The sequence below is a fragment of the Oncorhynchus keta genome, chromosome 14, assembly GCF_023373465.1.
Source record: "Oncorhynchus keta strain PuntledgeMale-10-30-2019 chromosome 14, Oket_V2, whole genome shotgun sequence".
Taxonomy (NCBI): Eukaryota; Metazoa; Chordata; class Actinopteri; order Salmoniformes; family Salmonidae; genus Oncorhynchus; species Oncorhynchus keta.
In genome coordinates, this window is record NC_068434.1 from 75,306,658 (window position 1) to 75,328,242 (window position 21,585).

Consider the following 21,585-nt stretch of genomic DNA (forward strand, 5'->3'; position numbering starts at 1 on the left):
TACCAGTATCCAGATGAGTATATGATATACTGTACCAGTATCCAGATGAGTATATGATATAGTGTACCAGTATCCAGATGAGTATATGATATACTGTAGCCAGTATCCAGATGAGTAAATGATATACTGTAGCCAGTAACCAGATGAGTATATGATATACTGTACCAGCATCCAGATGAGTATATGATATAGTGTACCAGTATCCAGATGAGTATATGATATAGTGTACCAGTATCCAGATGAGTATTGATATACAGCCAGTATCCAGATGAGTAAATGATATACTGTAGCCAGTATCCCGATGAGTATATGATATACTGTACCAGCATCCAGATGAGTATATGATATAGTGTACCAGTATCCAGATGAGTATATGATATACTGTACCAGCATCCAGATGAGTATATGATATAGTGTACCAGCATCCAGATGAGTATATGATATAGTGTACCAGTATCCAGATGAGTATATGATATACTGTACCAGCATCCAGATGAGTATATGATATACTGTACCAGCATCCAGATAGTATATGAAATACTGTACCAGCATCCAGATGAGTATATGATATACTGTACCAGTATCCAGATGAGTATATGATATAGTGTACCAGTATCCAGATGAGTATATGATAAGTGTACCAGTATCCAGATGAGTATATGATATAGTTACCAGTATCCATATATGATATACTGTACCAGCATCCAGATGAGTATATGATATACTGTACCAGTATCCAGATGAGTATATGATATACTGTAGCCAGATGAGTATATGATATACTGTACCAGCATCCAGATGAGTATATGATATACTGTACCAGTATCCAGATGAGTATATGATATAGTGTACCAGTATCCAGATGAGTATATGATATATTTAGCCAGTATCCAGATGAGTATATGATATACTGTAGCCAGTACCCAGATGAGTACATAGCATATTAAATCAGAGAGTCAGAGAGAGAGAGAGAGAGAGAGAGAGAGAGAGAGAGAGAGAGATAGAGAGTAACTGTTGAGAGAGAGAAGAGAGAGAGATGAGAGAGAGAGAGAAGAGATTTTAGAGAGATTAGAGAGAAAGTAAGCGAAAGTAAAAGAGAGAGAACACTAACCTGATACTGGGGCTTGTACCACTGCTTCAGGTCCCAGTCCCATAGGATCATCTGAACGAGAGAAACACACACATCAGTCAGGAGGCCTTGCTAGGCCTTGTGTGTATATATATAAATATATATATATATACTCATGCAGGTATTCATTAATCAAATCAAAGTGTATTTGTCAGAACAGGTGTAGACCTTACAGTGGAAAGCTTACTTAGGTGAACAATAGGTAAGAAACTAAATAAAAACAACTGTAAAAAGATAGTGAAATAACAGCAGGGCTATGGCTATATACAGTAGTGAGGCTATATACAGACATAGTGTAACTGTTGTAGCATATTAAAGAGGTCAATGAGAAACAGTCTATTTTACAGCATTAGACATATTGTAACTGTTGTAGCATATTAAAGGGGTCAATGAGAAACAGTCTATTTTACAGCATTAGACATAGTGTAACTGTTGTAGCATATTAAAGAGGTCAATGAGAAACAGTCTATTTTACAACATTAGACATAGTGTAACTGTTGTAGAATATTAAATAGGTTAATGAGAAAGTATATTTTACAACATTAGACATAGTGTAACTGTTGTAGAATATTAAATAGGTTAATGAGAAAGTATATTTTACAACATTAGACATAGTGTAACTGTTGTAGCATATTAAATAGGTTAATGAGAAAGTCTATTTTACAACATTAGACATAGTGTAACTGTTGTAGCATATTAAAGAGGTCAATGAGAAACAGTCTATTTTACAACATTAGACATAGTGTAACTGTTGTAGCATATTAAATAGGTTAATGAGAAACAGTCTATTTTACAACATTAGACATAGTGTAACTGTTGTAGCATATTAAAGAGGTCAATGAGAAACAGTCTATTTTACAACATTAGACATAGTGTAACTGTTGTAGCATATTAAATAGGTTAATGAGAAACAGTCTATTTTACAGCATTAGACATAGTGTAACTGTTGTAGCATATTAAATTGGTCAATGAGAAAGTCTATTTTACAACATTAGACATAGTGTAACTGCTGTAGCATATTAAATTGGTCAATGAGAAAGTCTATTTTACAGCATTAGACATAGTGTAACTGTTGTAGCATATTAAATTGGTCAATGAGAAAGTCTATTTTACAACATTAGACATAGTGTAACTGTTGTAGCATATTAAATTGGTCAATGAGAAAGTCTATTTTACAACATTAGACATAGTGTAACTGCTGTAGCATATTAAATTGGTCAATGAGAAAGTCTATTTTACAGCATTAGACATAGTGTAACTGTTGTAGCATATTAAATTGGTCAATGAGAAAGTGTATTTTACAACATTAGACATAGTGTAACTGTTGTAGCATATTAAATAGGGTAATGAGAAACAGTCTATTTTACAGCATTAGACATAGTGTAACTGTTGTAGCATATTAAAGAGGTCAATGAGAAAGTCTATTTTACAACATTAGACATAGTGTAACTGTTGTAGCATATTAAATTGGTCAATGAGAAAGTGTATTTTACAACATTAGACATAGTGTAACTGTTGTAGCATATTAAAGAGGTCAATGAGAAAGTCTATTTTACAGCATTAGACATAGTGTAACTGTTGTAGCATGTTAAATTGGTCAATGAGAAAGTCTATTTTACAACATTAGACATAGTGTAACTGTTGTAGCATATTAAATTGGTCAATGAGAAAGTCTATTTTACAACATTAGACATAGTGTAACTGTTGTAGCATATTAAATTGGTCAATGAGAAAGTGTATTTTACAACATTAGACATAGTGTAACTGTTGTAGCATATTAAAGAGGTCAATGAAAAAGTGTATTTTACAACATTAGACATAGTGTAACTGTTGTAGCATATTAAAGAGGTCAATGAGAAACAGTCTATTTTACAACATTAGACATAGTGTAACTGTTGTAGCATATTAAAGAGGTCAATGAGAAAGTCTATTTTACAACATTAGACATAGTGTAACTGTTGTAGCATATTAAATTGGTCAATGAGAAAGTCTATTTTACAACATTAGACATAGTGTAACTGTTGTAGCATATTAAATTGGTCAATGAGAAAGTCTATTTTACAACATTAGACATAGTGTAACTGTCGCTTTTTAAATAGGTTAATGAGAAAGTCTATTTTACAACATTAGACATAGTGTAACTGCTGTAGCATATTAAATTGGTTAATGAGAAACAGTCTATTTTACAGCATTAGACATAGTGTAACTGTTGTAGCATATTAAATTGGTCAAAGAGAAAGTCTATTTTACAACATTAGACATAGTGTAACTGTTGTAGCATATTAAATAGGTTAATGAGAAACAGTCTATTTTACAGCATTCGACATAGTGTAACTGTTGTAGCATATTAAAGAGGTCAATTAGAAACAGTCTATTTTACAACATTAGACATAGTGTAACTGTTGTAGCATATTAAAGAGGTCAATGAGAAAGTGTATTTTACAACATTAGACATAGTGTAACTGTTGTAGCATATTAAAGAGGTCAATGAGAAAGTCTATTTTACAACATTAGACATAGTGTAACTGTTGTAGCATATTAAATTGGTCAATGAGAAAGTCTATTTTACAACATTAGACATAGTGTAACTGTTGTAGCATATTAAATTGGTCAATGAGAAAGTCTATTTTACAACATTAGACATAGTGTAACTGTTGTAGCATATTAAATTGGTCAATGAGAAAGTGTATTTTACAACATTAGACATAGTGTAACTGTTGTAGCATATTAAAGAGGTCAATGAGAAACAGTCTATTTTACAGCATTAGACATAGTGTAACTGTTGTAGCATATTAAATTGGTCAATGAGAAAGTCTATTTTACAACATTAGACATAGTGTAACTGTTGTAGCATATTAAATTGGTCAATGAGAAAGTCTATTTTACAACATTAGACATAGTGTAACTGTTGTAGCATATTAAATAGGTTAATGAGAAAGTATATTTTACAACATTAGACATAGTGTAACTGTTGTAGCATATTAAATTGGTCAATGAGAAAGTCTATTTTACAACATTAGACATAGTGTAACTGTTGTAGCATATTAAAGAGGTCAATGAGAAAGTGTATTTTACAACATTAGACATAGTGTAACTGTTGTAGCATATTAAAGAGGTCAATGAGAAAGTGTATTTTACAACATTAGACATAGTGTAACTGTTGTAGCATATTAAAGAGGTCAATTAGAAACAGTCTATTTTACAACATTAGACATAGTGTAACTGTTGTAGCATATTAAATAGGTCAATGAGAAACAGTCTATTTTACAACATTAGACATAGTGTAACTGTTGTAGCATATTAAAGAGGTCAATTAGAAACAGTCTATTTCACAACATTAGACATATTGTAACTGTTGTAGCATATTAAAGAGGTCAATGAGAAAGTGTATTTTACAACATTAGACATAGTGTAACTGTTGTAGCATATTAAAGAGGTCAATGAGAAAGTCTATTTTACAACATTAGACATAGTGTAACTGTTGTAGCATATTAAAGAGGTCAATTAGAAACAGTCTATTTCACAACATTAGACATATTGTAACTGTTGTAGCATATTAAAGAGGTCAATGAGAAAGTCTATTTTACAACATTAGACATAGTGTAACTGTTGTAGCATATTAAAGAGGTCAATGAGAAAGTCTATTTTACAACATTAGACATAGTGTAACTGTTGTAGCATATTAAATAGGTCAATGAGAAACAGTCTATTTTACAACATTAGACATAGTGTAACTGTTGTAGCATATTAAATTGGTCAATGAGAAAGTGTATTTTACAACATTAGACATAGTGTAACTGTTGTAGCATATTAAATAGGGTAATGAGAAACAGTCTATTTTACAGCATTAGACATAGTGTAACTGTTGTAGCATATTAAAGAGGTCAATGAGAAACAGTCTATTTTACAACATTAGACATAGTGTAACTGTTGTAGCATATTAAAGAGGTCAATGAGAAACAGTCTATTTTACAACATTAGACATAGTGTAACTGTTGTAGCATATTAAATAGGTCAATGAGAAAGTGTATTTTACAACATTAGACATAGTGTAACTGTTGTAGCATATTAAATTGGTCAATGAGAAAGTGTATTTTACAACATTAGACATAGTGTAACTGTTGTAGCATATTAAATTGGTCAATGAGAAAGTGTATTTTACAACATTAGACATAGTGTAACTGTTGTAGCATATTAAAGAGGTCAATGAGAAAGTCTATTTTACAACATTAGACATAGTGTAACTGTTGTAGCATATTAAATTGGTCAATGAGAAAGTGTATTTTACAACATTAGACATAGTGTAACTGTTGTAGCATATTAAAGAGGTCAATGAGAAACAGTCTATTTTACAACATTAGACATAGTGTAACTGTTGTAGCATATTAAAGAGGTCAATTAGAAAGTCTATTTTACAACATTAGACATAGTGTAACTGTTGTAGCATATTAAAGAGGTCAATGAGAAAGTGTATTTTACAACATTAGACATAGTGTAACTGTTGTAGCATATTAAATAGGTCAACGAGAAAGTGTATTTTACAACATTAGACATAGTGTAACTGTTGTAGCATATTAACGAGGTCAATGAGAAAGTCTATTTTACAACATTAGACATAGTGTAACTGTTGTAGCATATTAAAAAGGTCAACGAGATAGTGTTGTTACTTTATTCACCTCTAGTAGTTAACCTAAAGTAAACACATGAGGGTATGATAGAATCAGGTCAAACAGCTTACATAGACGAATTACCAAACTGTGGACTTTCAACTGCTGTTGAGTGTTATTTAGGCCGACACACACAGAGAGAACTATTGTGTCTAACTTATGCCATTTGTAGAAAGGAAAAACACAAAAAGCAAACCACTGCAACCAGCTGACCACAATGAAACGTCAACAATGTTTCGCTCAGATCTTATCTCGCCCCCATTACGTCAATGACCAGCATTTCTACATGATCTGTCAGAGAAAAGTCACCAAACAGGAGCTCACAGTCTCACACAGACAAACTGCTACTATGCCACGAGTGTTAAACTTCCGTTGTCACATACTGGGTCGTAGGTTTACTTACTACACATTGCAACAGTTAGATCTACAGTAGATGTTGAATATATGTGAATTGGTTTAGATAGATCTACAGTACAACCTCTAGAAACGAACGCTAACGATACCATTTTTGACATTTGTTGACATTATTTAATTCACTAGTTTGCCTGCATCTTCGACAGTATTTTCACTCCAATAAAACATTTTAATTAGGATATTGCATATACATTTGTTTAAATTGTCAAACTACCACTTCTGAGAATAATAAAATAATAGCAACAAACACCCAACAGTATCTGTGGATGATCTATAGTCTAGACAGAGCAGAACAGTCTGTCCTGAAGTAAATGTGTCTTGGGAGCAGTTTGCCATCATACTGGGTGATCACTTACATGTCCTCTCAGGGAGAAAGGAACACAGGTTAGTCGCCAGGTTAAACCCAGAGAGCAAACACTCATTCCCTCAAGACTCAGAGAGCATGTAGTCTTTCTACTGGCCACAAGGGTGTGTGCTAGAGGCATGTGGATGGATGGACACACTTCAAGGCCTCTGCTCTCTCTAGTCTTTCGTCACAGACCACCTCTCAGACTAAAAAACACAGCAATTCACATCTAAATAGACACAAAGCCCAATCCCAAGCAGTCATTATGTAAGATTGAAGTAGACCAGTATACACTAAGCTCAACTGTCTGAGAGAACATTAGAGAACATTAGCTTAAGTGTTAGTTCACTGGTTCCCAATGCACTGGAACATAGTGCAGGGATATGAAAACCACCTCCTTTCTGCAATGTAAGAAAGCATTTATTATCCAGGTCTCTTTGTTTCACATAATTGTAAACGTTGACATGAATCACATTAGCCCAACATGTAATCCTCATTTGCTTCTTAGCGTTAACTAATGGAGTAAATAAGGATATCTTTGTGATTGCACAAGACCCTTAGTCTAGGTTGTGTGTTCAGTAGTATACTTCTACAGAGTGTGAGAGCAGGTGTAGTGAGGAGTGATGCACCCTGGGAGTGTGAGTCATACCAGTGTTGTTCTAAATAATAATTGAGTATCAGAGACCAAGAATTGCAACCAGCGATCCTCTGAATGAACACCGAAACCAAAGCATTTATGTCAGGGGAATGTCATCCCAAAACATATTTTATCTGCATCAAAAGACACCAGACACAAATAACACGAGGCCATTAAATAGGTTGACAAATGTATCTGTGCTGCGCTTCTATGAGAGGCCTCGTTCCTTCCTCTCCAATCAGAGGCAGTTTCATTGATCAGACCGGGATGCTCCGTGTTTGTCATCAGAATCTGTACAACGCAGCCAAACATTTAGTACAGCAAATAAGCACTGCCATGGCAACTCAACAGAGCCCAGCAAACAATGCTCCAAACGCCATGGTGACGGGATGGCGGGAGAGGGCCGGAGGAAAGATCTGTCAGACGTCTGCTTGTTTACAGAGAGAGCGGGGTGGAGGAGAGAGAGAGATGGGTCGGAGGGAGGGGGAGAGTGAGGAGAGACGAGAGACGAGAGAGAGGGAGTGACAGAGAGGGAGAGGTAAAGAGAGGGAGGGAGAATGAGAGGCTGCCATGGAGTGTAGTGGATGACGCAGTCGAGACGTGCTGCTGGCCTGGCTGTCAGACTGGAGCTAGGGAGTGTGTTCCTCAGACATGTGTGTCCCTGTGATGCTTTGTTCACACCTCTGTGAGCACGCACGCACGCACGCACACACATACACACGTACGTTCTGTCCGTATCTCTCTGTACACTCCATGTTCATCTTCACCTCAACATGCAGTCTCACACAAAAAATGCCAAGCTCTGTTCACACATGATTTGACAGTGAATATAACAGTTTCAGAGACAGGGGAATGTGGGTCAACAGCAGAGTTCAATGGCCACAATACACAGGCCTGTTAGCTAGCCCCTGTGTGTGTAACAACAACATTATGCGCACACACACCTGCCTAATTACAGATTCACCAGTTTTTAGGTCAAAAGAGAGCATAGTGTAACATGGTACAATAATGTGTACAACAGTACCAATGCAAATATGGAGGATTGTAAATATAGCTATGCTACATCCTCTCCTATTTTAACACAACTCTACTTGTAAATTCAAATGGAGGTAAACATACTGGGACATTCTTATCTGTATGAGATGGTCACAATTGAGGCCTGATAAAGTCAGAATAGTCACAATATAGTTACAATATAGGGCCTGATATAGGCACAATAGTCAGAATATAGAGCCTAATATATTCACAATATCGGGCCTAATACACACTACCGGTAAAACGTTTTAGAACACCTACTCATTCAAGGTTTTTGTTTATTTTTAACTATTTTCTACATTGTAGAATAATAGTGAAGACATCAAAACTATGAAATAACACAGAAATAACACAATCATGTAGTAACCCAAAAAGTATTAAACAAATCAAAATATATTTTATATTTGAGATTCTTCAAAGTCGCCACCCTTTGCCTTGATGACAGCTTTGCACACTCTTGGCATTCGCTCAACCAGCTTCATGAGGTAGTCACCTGGAATGCATTTCAATTAACAAGTCTGCCTTCTTAAAAGTAAATTTGTGGAATTTCTTTCCTTCTTAATGCATTTGAGCCAATCAGTTGTGTTGTGACAAGGTGGGTGGGGTGGAAGGGGGGTATACAGATGATAGCCCTATTTGGTAAAAGACCAAGTCCATATTATGGCAAGAATAGCTCAAATAAGGAAAGAGAAACGACAGTCCATCATTACTTAAAGACATTACACGTCAATTCAGAGCATCCCAAACAGGCTCAATGGGTGACATGTCTGGTGAGTATGCAGGCCATGGAAGAACTGTGACATCTTCAGCTTCGAGGAATTGTGTACAGATCCTTGCGACATGGGGTCGTGCATAATCATGCTGAAACATGAGGTGATGACGGCAGATGAATGGCAGGACAATGGGCCTCAGGATCTCGTCATGGTATCTCTGTACATTCAAATTGCCATCGATAAAATGTAATTGTGTTCATTGTCCATATTAATGCCTGCCCATAGCATAACCCCACCATGAGGCACTATGTTCACAACGTTGACATCAGCAAACTGATCACCCACATGACACCATACATGCTGTCTGCCATCTTCCCAGTACAGTTTAAACTGGGTTTCAGCCGAGAAGAGCACACTTCTTCAGTGTGCCAGTGGCCATCGAAGGTTAGCATTTGCCCACTGAAGTCGGTTACGACGCCAAATTGCAGTCAGGTCCAGACTAGAGGTCGACCGATTAATCTGAATGGCCAATTAATTAGGGCTGATTTCAAGTTTTCATAACAATCGGAAATCTGTATTTTTGGACAACGATTATTATTATTTTTTTTACACCTTTATTTAACTAGGCAAGTCAGTTAAGAACATATTCTTATTTTCAATGACGGCCTAGGAACGGTGGGTTAACTACCTTGTTCAGGGGCAGAACAACAGATTTTTACCTTGTCAGCTCGGGGATTCAATCTTGCAACATTACAGTTAACTAGACCAATGCTCTAACCACCTGCCTCTCATTGCACTCCACGAGGAGCCTGCCTGTTACGCAAATGCAGTTAGAAGCCAAGGTAAGTTGCTAGCTAGCATTAAACTTATCTTATAAAAAACAATCAATCAATCAATCATAATCACTAGTTATAACTACACATGGTTGATGATATTACTAGTTTATCTAGCGTGTCCTGCGTTGCATATTATCGATGCGGTGCGCATTTGCGAAAAAGGACTGCCGTTGCTCCAAGTGTTCCTAACCATAAACATCAATGCCTTTCTTAAAATCAATACACACGTAAATATTTTTCAACCTGCATATTTAGTTAATATTGCCTGCTAACATTAATTTCTTTTAACTAGGTAAATTGTGTCACTTCTCTTGCAACAGAGTCAGGGTATATGCAGCAGTTTGGGCCGCCTGGCTCGTTGCGAACTGTGTGAAGACAATTTCTTCCTAATAAAGACAGCCAACTTCGCCAAACGGGGGATGATTTAACAAAAGCGCATTTGCGAAAAAAGCACAATCGTTGCACGACTGTACCTAACCATAAACACCAATGCCTTTCTTAAAATCAATACACAGAAGTATATATTTTTAAACCTGCATATTTAGCTAAAAGAACTCCAGGTTAGCAGGCAATATTAACCAGGTGAAATTGTGTCACTTCTCTTGCGTTTATTGTACGCAGAGTCAGGGTATATGCAACAGTTTGGGCCGCCTGGCTAGTTGCGAACTAATTTGCCAGAATGTTACGTAATTATGACATAACATTGAAGGTTGTACAATGTAACAGCAATATTTATACTTAGGGATGCCACCAGTTAGATACAATACGGAACGGTTCCGTATTTCACTGAAATAATAAACGTTTTGTTTTCTAAATTATAGTTTCCGGATTCGACCATATTAATGACCAAAGACTCATATTTCTGTGTTATTATGTTATAATTAAGTCTATGATTTGATATTTGATAGACCAGTCTGACTGAGCGGTGGTAGGCAGCAGCATGCTCGTAAGCATTCATTCAAACAGCACTTTCGTGCCTATAAACTCCCGAGATCAGGCTGGTGTAACCGATGTGAATGGCCAGCTAGTTAGAAGGGTGCGCGCTAATAGTGTTTCAAACGTGCGCTCTGAGACTTGGAGTAGGTGTTCCCCTTGCCCAGCAAGGGCCGCGGTTTTTGTGAAGCGATGGGTAACAATGCTTCGAGGGTGGCTGTTGTCGATGTGTTCCTGGTTCGAGCCCAGGTAGGGGCGACGAGAGGGACGGAAGCTATATTGTTACACTGACAATACTAAAGTGCCTATAAGATCATCCAAAAGTCAAAGGTATATGAAATACAAATGGTATAGAGAGAAATAGTCCTATAAATAATATATTAACTACAACCTAAAACCCCTTACCTTGGAATATTGAAGTCTCATGAATCCAAGATGGCATAGCAGTTCAGACGTCTTTTGTCCTCGTCTTGTCGTGTCCCGTATATATATATATATATTTACAACTTTTTTTCACATACATTTTATTTTTATTTTCCATCAACTCATCTTCAAAACACTCTCCTGCAACACGCCTCACCAATTTATATTTATAAAAAAGTATTATTTACCTCCAAGAAGCTAGCCAGAAACTCCAAGAAGCTAGCCAGAAACTAGCCAGAAGCTAGCCAGGAGCTAGCCAGAAGCTCGCCCAGAAGCTAATCCAGAAGCTAATCAGAAGCTAGTTCAGAAGCTACTTAGCTTCTTTACTGGCAAATCATTAGTATTCAGCTAACCACGGTTTGTGGTCATCAGCTATCCTTTAGCTCGAAAATCTATCGCCAGTTTTGTACGGCGCAGCACAGCGCGGCTCGGAACGGAACATACCGGACCAATTTTTCTCTCCATGTCCCTGGATTTCAACTGCTCTCTGGACATTCATACCTGGATCTCACAGCTAGCTAGCTGCTATCCGTGTGACTATCGGCTTTCGTCGATTCCGGAGCAAACATCAATTATTCCGGAGCTAGCCAGCTCCGTCAATCACCCCTGAGTTCCATCAATAACTCCTGGGCTGCAGTCACCTATCCGGACCCGTTTTACTGCCAACGCGGAGCCCCACCGGGCTTTCACAACTGGACTGCCGACGTTATCTACCCGAAGGAGTTATCCAGCTGGCTCCTCCGTCGCGACGTTACCTGAACGCCCATCTGCGGCCTGCTAACCGTTAGCTGTCTTACCGGCTGCTATCTGAATAGACAATTTGACGATTTATTTATTTTTATGTTTTCTTCTTGGGCCTCTATAACTATATCTATTGTTTTTATTTTTGTTGTTGTTGTGTGATTTGGATTAATCCCCTCTACCACATGGAACGCCACTAATCTACTGACGGAACGCAAGAGGTGGCTAATAACAGAGCTCCATCCTATGCTAGCTTGCTACCGATGGCCTGTCTAAATCGCCGTGACCCCCAACCAACCTCTCCACTCACTGGACCCTTATGATCACTCGACTAAGCATGCCTCTCCTTAATGTCAATATGTCTTGTCCATTGCTGTTCTGGTTAGTGTTTATTGGCTTATTTCACTGTAGAGCCTGTAGTCCTGCTCACTATACCTCATCCAACCTATTAGTTCCACCACCCACACATGCAATGACATCTCCTGGTTTCAATGGTGTTTCTAGAGACAATATCTCTCTCTTCCTCACTCAATACCTAGGTTTACCTCCACTGTATTCACATCCTACCATACCTTTGTCTGTACATTATGTCTCGATGCTATTTTATCGCCCCCAGAAACCTCCTTTTACTCTCTGTTCCAGACGTTCTAGACGACCAATTCGTATTGCTTTTAGCCGCACCATTATTGTACTCCTCCTATGTTCCTCTGGCGATGTAGAGGTGAATCCAGGCCCTGCAGTGCCTAGCTCCACTCCTATTCCCCAGGCGCTCTCTTTTGACGACTTCTGTAACCGTAATAGCCTTGGTTTCATGCATGTTAACATTAGAAGCCTCCTCCCTAAGTTTGTTCTATTCACTGCTTTAGCACACTCTGCCAACCCAGATGTTCTAGCTGTGTCTGAATCCTGGCTTAGGAAGACCACCAAAAATTCTGAAATTTTAATTCCAAACTACAACATTTTCAGACAAGATAGAACTGCCAAAGGGGACGGTGTTGCAATCTACTGCAAAGATAGCCTGCAGAGTTCTGTCCTACTATCCAGGTCTGTACCCAAACAATTTGAACTTCTACTTTTAAAAATCCACCTCTATAAAAACAATTCTCTCACCGTTGCCACCTGCTATAGACCACCCTCTGCCCCCAGCTGTGCTCTGGACACCATATGTGAACTGATTGCATCCCATCTATCTTCAGAGCTCGTGCTGCTTGGTGACCTAAACTGGAACATGCTTAACACCCCAGCCATCTTACAATCTAAACTTGATGCCCTCAATCTCATACAAATTATCAATGAATCTACCAGGTATCTCCCCAAAGCCTTAAACACGGGCACCCTCATAGATATCATCCTAACCAACTTCCCCTCTAAATACACCTCTGCTGTCTTCAACCAAGATCTCAGCGATCACTGCCTCATTGCCTGCATCCGTAATGGGTCAGCGGTCAAATGACCTCCACTCATCACTGTAAAACGCTCCCTGAAACACTTCAGCGAGCAGGTCTTTCTAATCGACCTGGCTGGGGTATCCTGGAAGGATATTGATCTCATCCCGTCAGTAGAGGATGCCTGGATATTTTTTTTAAATGCCTTCCTAACCATCTGAAATAAACATGCCCCATTCAAGAAATTTAGAACCAGGAACAGATATAGCCCTTGGTTCTCCCCAGACCTGACTGCCCTTAACCGACACAAAAACATCCTATGGCGTTCTGCATTAGCATCGAACAGCCCCCGTGATATGCAGCTGTTCAGGGAAGCTAGAAACCATTATACACAGGCAGTTAGAAAAGCCAAGGCTAGCTTTTTCAAGCAGAAATTTGTTTCCTGCAACACTAACTCAAAAACGTTCTGGGACACTGTAAAGTCCATGGAGAATAAGAACACCTCCTCCCAGCTGCCTATTGCACTGAAGATAGGAAACACTGTCACCACTGACAAATCCACCATAATTGAGAATTTCAATAAGCATTTTTCTACGGCTGGCCATGCTTTCCACCTGGCTACTCCTACCCCAGTCAACAGCACTGCACCCCCAACAGCAACTCGCCCAAGCCTTCCCCATTTCTCCTTCTCCCAAATCCGTTCAGCTGATGTTCTGATAGAGCTGCAAAATCTGGACCCCTACAAATCAGCCGGGATAGACAATCTGGACCCTTTCTTTATAAAATTATCCGCCGAAATTGTTGCCACCCCTATTACTAGCCTGTTCAATCTCTCTTTCGTGTCGTCTGAGATTCCCAAAGATTGGAAAGCAGCTGCGGTCATCCCCCTCTTCAAAGGGGGGGGGACACTCTTGACCCAAACTGCTACAGACCTATATCTATCCTACCATGCCTTTCTAAGGTCTTCGAAAGCCAAGTCAACAAACAGATTACCGACCATTTCGAATCTCACCATACCTTCTCTGCTATGCAATCTGGTTTCAGAGCTTGTCATGGGTGCACCTCAGCCACGCTCAAGGTCCTAAACGATATCTTAACCGCCATCGATAAGAAACATTACTGTGCAGCCGTATTCATTGATCTGGCCAAGGCTTTCGACTCTGTCAATCACCACATCCTCATCGGCAGACTCGATAGCCTTGGTTTTTCAAATGATTGCCTTGCCTGGTTCACCAACTACTTCTCTGATAGAGTTCAGTGTGTCAAATCGGAGGGTCTGCTGTCCGGACCTCTGGCACTCTATGGGGGTGCCACAGGGTTCAATTCTTGGACCGACTCTCTTCTCTGTATACATCAATGAGGTCGCTCTTGCTGCTGGTGAGTCTCTGATCCACCTCTATGCAGACGACACCATTCTGTATACTTCTGGCACTTCTTTGGACACTGTGTTAACAACCCTCCAGGCAAGCTTCAATGCCATACAACTCTCCTTCCGTGGCCTCCAATTGCTCTTAAATACAAGTAAAACTAAATGCATGCTCTTCAACCGATCGCTACCTGCACCTACCCGCCTGTCCAACATCACTACTCCAAACCCACTGGCTCCATGTCATCTACAAGACCCTGCTAGGTAACGTCCCCCCTTATCTCAGCTCGCAGGTCACCATAGCATCTCCCACCTGTAGCACACGCTCCAACAGGTGTTTCTCTCTAGTCACCCCCAAAACCAATTATTTCTTTGGCTGCCTCTCCTTCCAGTTCTCTGCTGCCAATGACTGCAACGAACTACAAAAATCTCTGAAACTGGAAACACTTATCTCCCTCACTAGCTTTAAGCACCAACTGTCAGAGCAGCTCACAGATTACTGCACCTGTACATAGCCCACCTATAATTTAGCCCAAACAACTACCTCTTTCCCAACTGTATTTAATTAATTAATTTATTTTGCTCCTTTGCACCCCATTATTTTTATTTCTACTTTGCACATTCTTCCATTGCAAAACTACCATTCCAGTGTTTTACTTGCTATATTGTATTTACTTTGCCACCATGGCCTTTTTTGCCTTTACCTCCCTTCTTACCTCATTTGCTCACATTGTATATAGACTTGTTTATACTGTATTATTGACTGTATGTTTGTTTTACTCCATGTGTAACTCTGTGTCGTTGTATCTGTCGAACTGCTTTGCTTTATCTTGGCCAGGTCGCAATTGTAAATGAGAACTTGTTCTCAACTTGCCTACCTGGTTAAATAAAGGTGAAATAAAATAAATAAATAAATAAATAAAAAGGAACCACCAGCTTTCATATGTTCTCATGTTCTGAGAAAGAAACTTAAACGTTAGATATTTTACATGGCACATATTGCACTTTTACTTTCTTCTCCAACACGTTGTTTTTGCATTATTTAAACCAAATGGAACATGTTTCATTATTTACTTGAGGTTAAATGGATTTTTATTCATGTATTATATTAAGTTAAAATAAGTGTTCATTCAGTATTGTTGTAATTGTCATTATTACAAATTTAAAAAATATTTTTTTAAATTATCCAATTCATTGGTATCTGCTTTTTTTGGTCCTCCAATAATCGATATCGTATCGGTCGACCTCTAGTCCAGACCTATAGTGAGGATGATGAGCATGCAGATGAGCTTCCCTGAGACAGTTTCTGACAGTTTGTGCAGAAGTTCTTCGGTTGTGCAAACCGAGTCCGAGTGGCTGATCTCAGATGATCCCGTAGGTGAATAAGCGGGATGAGGAGGTTGGACTTACTGCCAAATTCTCTAAAACGATGTTGGAGGCGGCTTATGGTATATAAATGAACATTAAATTCTCTTGCAACAGCTCTGGTGGACATTCCTGCAGTCAGCATGCCAACTGAACGCTCCCTCAATACTTGAGACATCTGTGGCATTGTGTTGTGTGACAAAACTGCACATTTTTGAGTGACCTTTTATTGTCCCCGGCACAAGGTGCACCTCTGTAATGATCATGCTGTTTAATCAGCTTCTTGATATGCCACACTTGTCAGTTGGATGGATTATCTTGGCGAAGGAGAATTACTCACTAACGGGCATGTAAACAAATTTGTGCACAAACTTTGCGTATGAAACATTTCTAGGATCTTTTACTTCAGCTCATGAAACAAAGGATCAACAATTTGCATGTTGCGTTTATATTATATTTTTGTTCAGTGTAATAAAACATCTCAAATAGTTCATTGATTGAGGAGACAGAATTTGTTAGGTGTTTTGGTTCTTGGTCTTGGTGTGAGGTGAGGTATTTGTGAGGTGGGAGCTGTCTGTTGTGAGTGGCTGGGAGAGGGGAAAGTGTCAGCATGTGCGTTTCTCACCTGCCTGCCCCTAGCCCTGGGTTATGACAGGGAGCCGAATAACTCCACACTGACACGCTACAGCCCTCAACCGGGCCCACCCAACCCGCCCCACGACACCCACCAACCAGGACCAGCCAGCAAGCCAGGGAAGCACACCAAAACAACACCCTATAACACACCCTGGTCCTGCTGCAACACCAGCCATATCCTTTGATGACTGATGGCTGCCTGGCTTTAACTGTCAATAACACCACCACAGTCAGCCACATCCACACAACCAAAACTGACATCTAACTGCTCTGCTACAGTCTGCAGACAGACGGCTTGCCACACCATAGACCAGAGTTCCCCAACTGTGATTTTCTGGATTTTTTCCCCTCATTTTGTCTGTCATAGTTGAAGTGTACCTATGATGAAAATTACAGGCCTCTCTCATCTTTTTAAGTGGGAGAACTTGCACAATTGGTGGCTGACGAAATACTCCCCCCACTGTATAGGAATTTAATTCCTCTACCAGATATGAATGAGGATACACTTCCTAGGGCTTCCACTAGATGTCACAGTCTTTAGAAACTGGTTTGAGGATTGTACTATAAAGGAGGGGCTCATAATAGCTCTTTGAGTGAGTGATCTGGTCTCATGACGCTCGCTCCCGACAGAGTTTGCTCTCGTTGCAATGCTTTTCTTCAGACAATGAAATTCTCAGATGACTTATGTTTAAAAAATCCTAAAGATTGATTGCATACATCATTTGACTTGTTTCTACGGACTGTAACGGAACTTTTCAAGTTTTTGTCGGGAGGAAGTGCTCGCGCCTCATGAAGATGGATTACTGGGATGAACACGCTAACAACAAGTGGCTACATGATGGGCTTTATGGAACAAATCAGTCATTTATTGTCGAACTAGGATTCCTGGGAGTGCCTTCTGATGTAGATCATCAAAGTGAATATTTATAGTGTTTTTTCTAGCTTCTGTTGACGCCAGAATGGAGGATATTCCTCTGGCTGTTTTGGGTTCTGAGCGCCGTTCTCAGATTATGCTTTGTCTGTAAAAAAAAATAATTGAAATCTGACACAGCGGTTGAATAGAGGTAAAGTCTATCTTTAATTCGGTGTTTTATCAATGTTTATTATGAGTATTTCTGCAAAATCACCAGATGTTTAGGAATCAAAACATTACTGCACGTAACGCGCCAATGTAAACTGAGATTTTTCGATATAAATATGCAAATTATCGAACAAAACATACATGTATTGTGTAACACGATGTCCTATGAGTGTCATCTGATGAAGATCACCAAAGGTTAGTGATTAATTTGATCTATATTTCTGCTTTTTGTGACTCCTATCTTTGGTTTAAAAATGGCTGTGTGTTTTTGTGACTTGACTCTGACCTAACATAATCAAATGTTGTGCTTTAGCTGTAAAGCATTTTTGGAATCGGACACGATGGGTAGATTAACAAGATGTTTCTTTCATTTGCTGTATTGGACTTGTTAATGTGTGAAAGTTACATATTTCAAAAAAAATTTTTTGAATTTCGCGCGCTGCCTTTTCAGCGGAATGTTGTCGATGGCGCTAGCGGAACCCTTGCCCTAGAAAGGTTAACAAGGACAACACACAGGTCTTTCCATCATTGCGAGCTCACAGAACAGGGCTCCGGGCAGCCGAGCGGAAATGGAGGAAAACTCGCCTCCCTGCAGACCTGGCATCCTTTCACTCCCTCCTCTCTACATTTTCCTCCTCTGTCTCTGCTGCTAAAGCCACTTTCTACCACTCTAAATTCCAAGCATCTGCCTCTAACCCTAGGAAGCTCTTTGCCACCTTCTCCTCCCTCCTGAATCCTCCTCCCCCTCCCCCCTCCTCCCTCTCTGCAGATGACTTCGTCAACCATTTTGAAAAGAAGGTCGACGACATCCGATCCTCGTTTGCTAAGTCAAACGACACCGCTGGTTCTGCTCACACTGCCCTACCCTGTGCTCTGACCTCTTTCTCCCCTCTCTCTCCAGATGAAATCTCGCGTCTTGCCGGCCGCCCAACAACCTGCCCGCTTGGTCCTTCTGTAGCTCCGCTTGTAACGCCAACAACCTGCCCGCTTGATAAAACCCTATGGCCCCTCCTCTCTTCTCCAGACCATTTCCGGAGACCTTCTCCCTTACCTCACCTCGCTCATCAACTCATCCCTGACCGCTGGCTACGTCCCTTCCGTCTTCAAGAGAGCGAGAGTTGCACCCCTTCTGAAAAAACCTACACTCGATCCCTCCGATGTCAACAACTACAGACCAGTATCCCTTCTTTCTTTTCTCTCCAAAACTCTTGAACGTGCCGTCCTTGGCCAGCTCTCCCGCTATCTCTCTCAGAATGACCTTCTTGATCCAAATCAGTCAGGTTTCAAGACTAGTCATTCAACTGAGACTGCTCTTCTCTGTATCACGGAGGCGCTCCGCACTGCTAAAGCTAACTCTCTCTCCTCTGCTCTCATCCTTCTAGACCTATCGGCTTCCTTCGATACTGTGAACCATCAGATCCTCCTCTCCACCCTCTCCGAGTTGGGCATCTCCGGCGCGGCCCACGCTTGGATTGCGTTCTACCTGACAGGTCGCTCCTACCAGGTGGCGTGGCGAGAATCTGTCTCCTCACCACGCGCTCTCACCACTGGTGTCCCCCAGGGCTCTGTTCTAGGCCCTCTCCTATTCTCGCTATACACCAAGTCACTTGGCTCTGTCATAACCTCACATGGTCTCTCCTATCATTGCTATGCAGACGACACACAATTAATCTTCTCCTTTCCCCCTTCTGATGACCAGGTGGCGAATCGCATCTCTGCATGTCTGGCAGACATATCAGTGTGGATGACGGATCACCACCTCAAGCTGAACCTCGGCAAGACGGAGCTGCTCTTCCTCCCGGGGAAGGACTGCCCGTTCCATGATCTCGCCATCACGGTTGACAACTCCATTGTGTCCTCCTCCCAGAGCGCTAAGAACCTTGGCGTGATCCTGGACAACACCCTGTCGTTCTCAACTAACATCAAGGCGGTGGCCCGTTCCTGTAGGTTCATGCTCTACAACATCCGCAGAGTACGACCCTGCCTCACACAGGAAGCGGCGCAGGTCCTAATCCAGGCACTTGTCATCTCCCGTCTGGATTACTGCAACTCGCTGTTGGCTGGGCTCCCTGCCTGTGCCATTAAACCCCTACAACTCATCCAGAACGCTGCAGCCCGTCTGGTGTTCAACCTTCCCAAGTTCTCTCACGTCAACCCGCTCCTCCGCTCTCTCCACTGGCTTCCAGTTGAAGCTCGCATCCGCTACAAGACCATGGTGCTTGCCTAAGGAGCTGTGAGGGGAACGGCACCTCAGTACCTCCAGGCTCTGATCAGGCCCTACACCCAAACAAGGGCACTGCGTTCATCCACCTCTGGCCTGCTCGCCTCCCTACCACTGAGGAAGTACAGTTCCCGCTCAGCCCAGTCAAAACTGTTCGCTGCTCTGGCCCCCCAATGGTGGAACAAACTCCCTCACGACGCCAGGACAGCGGAGTCAATCACCACCTTCCGGAGACACCTGAAACCCCACCTCTTTAAGGAATACCTAGGATAGGATAAAGGAATCCTTCTCACCCCCCTTAAAAGATTTAGATGCACTATTGTAAAGTGGCTGTTCCACTGGATGTCATAAGGTGAATGCACCAATTTGTAAGTCGCTCTGGATAAGAGCGTCTGCTAAATGACTTAAATGTAAAATGTAAATGTAATTGTATGGGCAAATGAACTCAAGCTTATGAGCAATGTAAAATGTGATATAGCGAAGCACCTAAGTGAATTGGGTGCGCTATCACGCAGCTAACCTTCCCGAAACGGATGACACAAACAACAGGAGTCGCTATCCCTATCATGCCCTGCCTCCAGTCCACTTATCGATATCTGAACAAGAGAGCCTGATTGAAATTGCAACAAGCGGTTCTGTGAAAATTGAATCTAATCAGAAGCCACTGCCAGATTTCTGGATAGGGCGGCGCTCAGAGTTTCTTGTCTTGGCAAATCGCACTGTTAAGACACTGATGCTCTTTGCAAACACGTACCTATGTGAGAGTGGATTCTCGGCCCTCACTAGCATGAAAACTAAATACAGGCACAGACTGTGTGGAAAATGACATAAGACAGACTCTCTCCAATAGAACCCAACATTGCAGAGTTATGTGCATCCTTTCAAGCACACCCTTCTAATTAACCCGTGGTGAGTTATTCACCATTTTTAATGAACAAATACAGTTTTATACACTGCTCAAAAAAATAAAGGGAACACTTAAACAACACAATGTAACTCCAAGTCAATCACACTTCTGTGAAATTAAACTGTCCACTTAGGAAGCAACACTGATTGACAATACATTTCACATGTTGTTGTGCAAATGGAATAGACAACAGGTGGAAATTATAGGCAACTGGCTGTTGTTTTGGTCACTTTTGAATGCTGGCGGTGCTTTCACTCCAGTGGTAGCATGAGACGGAGTCTACAACCCACATAAGTGGCTCAGGTAGTGCAGCTCATCCAGGATGGCACATCAATGCGAGCTTTGTCCAGAGCATGGAGGCACTACCAGGAGACAGGCCAGTACATCAGGAGACGTGGAGGAGGCCAACAACCCAGCAGCAGGACCACTACCTCCGCCTTTGCGCAAGGAGGAGCAGGAGGAGCACTGCCAGAGCCCTGCAAAATGACCTCCAGCAGGCCACAAATGTGCATGTGTCTGCTCAAACGGTCAGAAACAGACTCCATGAGGGTGGTATGAGGGCCCGACGTCCACAGGTGGGGGTTGTGCTTACAGCCCAACACCGTGCAGGACATTTTTAATTTGCCAGAGAACACCAAGATTGGCAAATTCGCCACTGGCGCCCTGTGCTCTTCACAGATGAAAGCAGGTTCACACTGAGCACGTGACAGACGTGACAGAGTCTGGAGACGCCGTGGAGAACGTTCTGCT

General features: G+C 40.9%; 1 protein-coding gene across 1 annotated transcript in view; it reads right to left on the reverse strand.

Annotated features, from left to right (window-relative positions):
- The window catches only part of LOC118371436 (cGMP-inhibited 3',5'-cyclic phosphodiesterase 3B-like), a 110,008-nt gene that overhangs the window by 18,725 nt on the left and 69,698 nt on the right, over nucleotides 1-21,585 (reverse strand). The window contains exon 2 of the mRNA XM_052462563.1: nucleotides 1,112-1,162. Coding sequence (XP_052318523.1) covers nucleotides 1,112-1,162 — 51 coding nt within the window. The remainder of the gene's footprint in view (nucleotides 1-1,111; nucleotides 1,163-21,585) is intronic.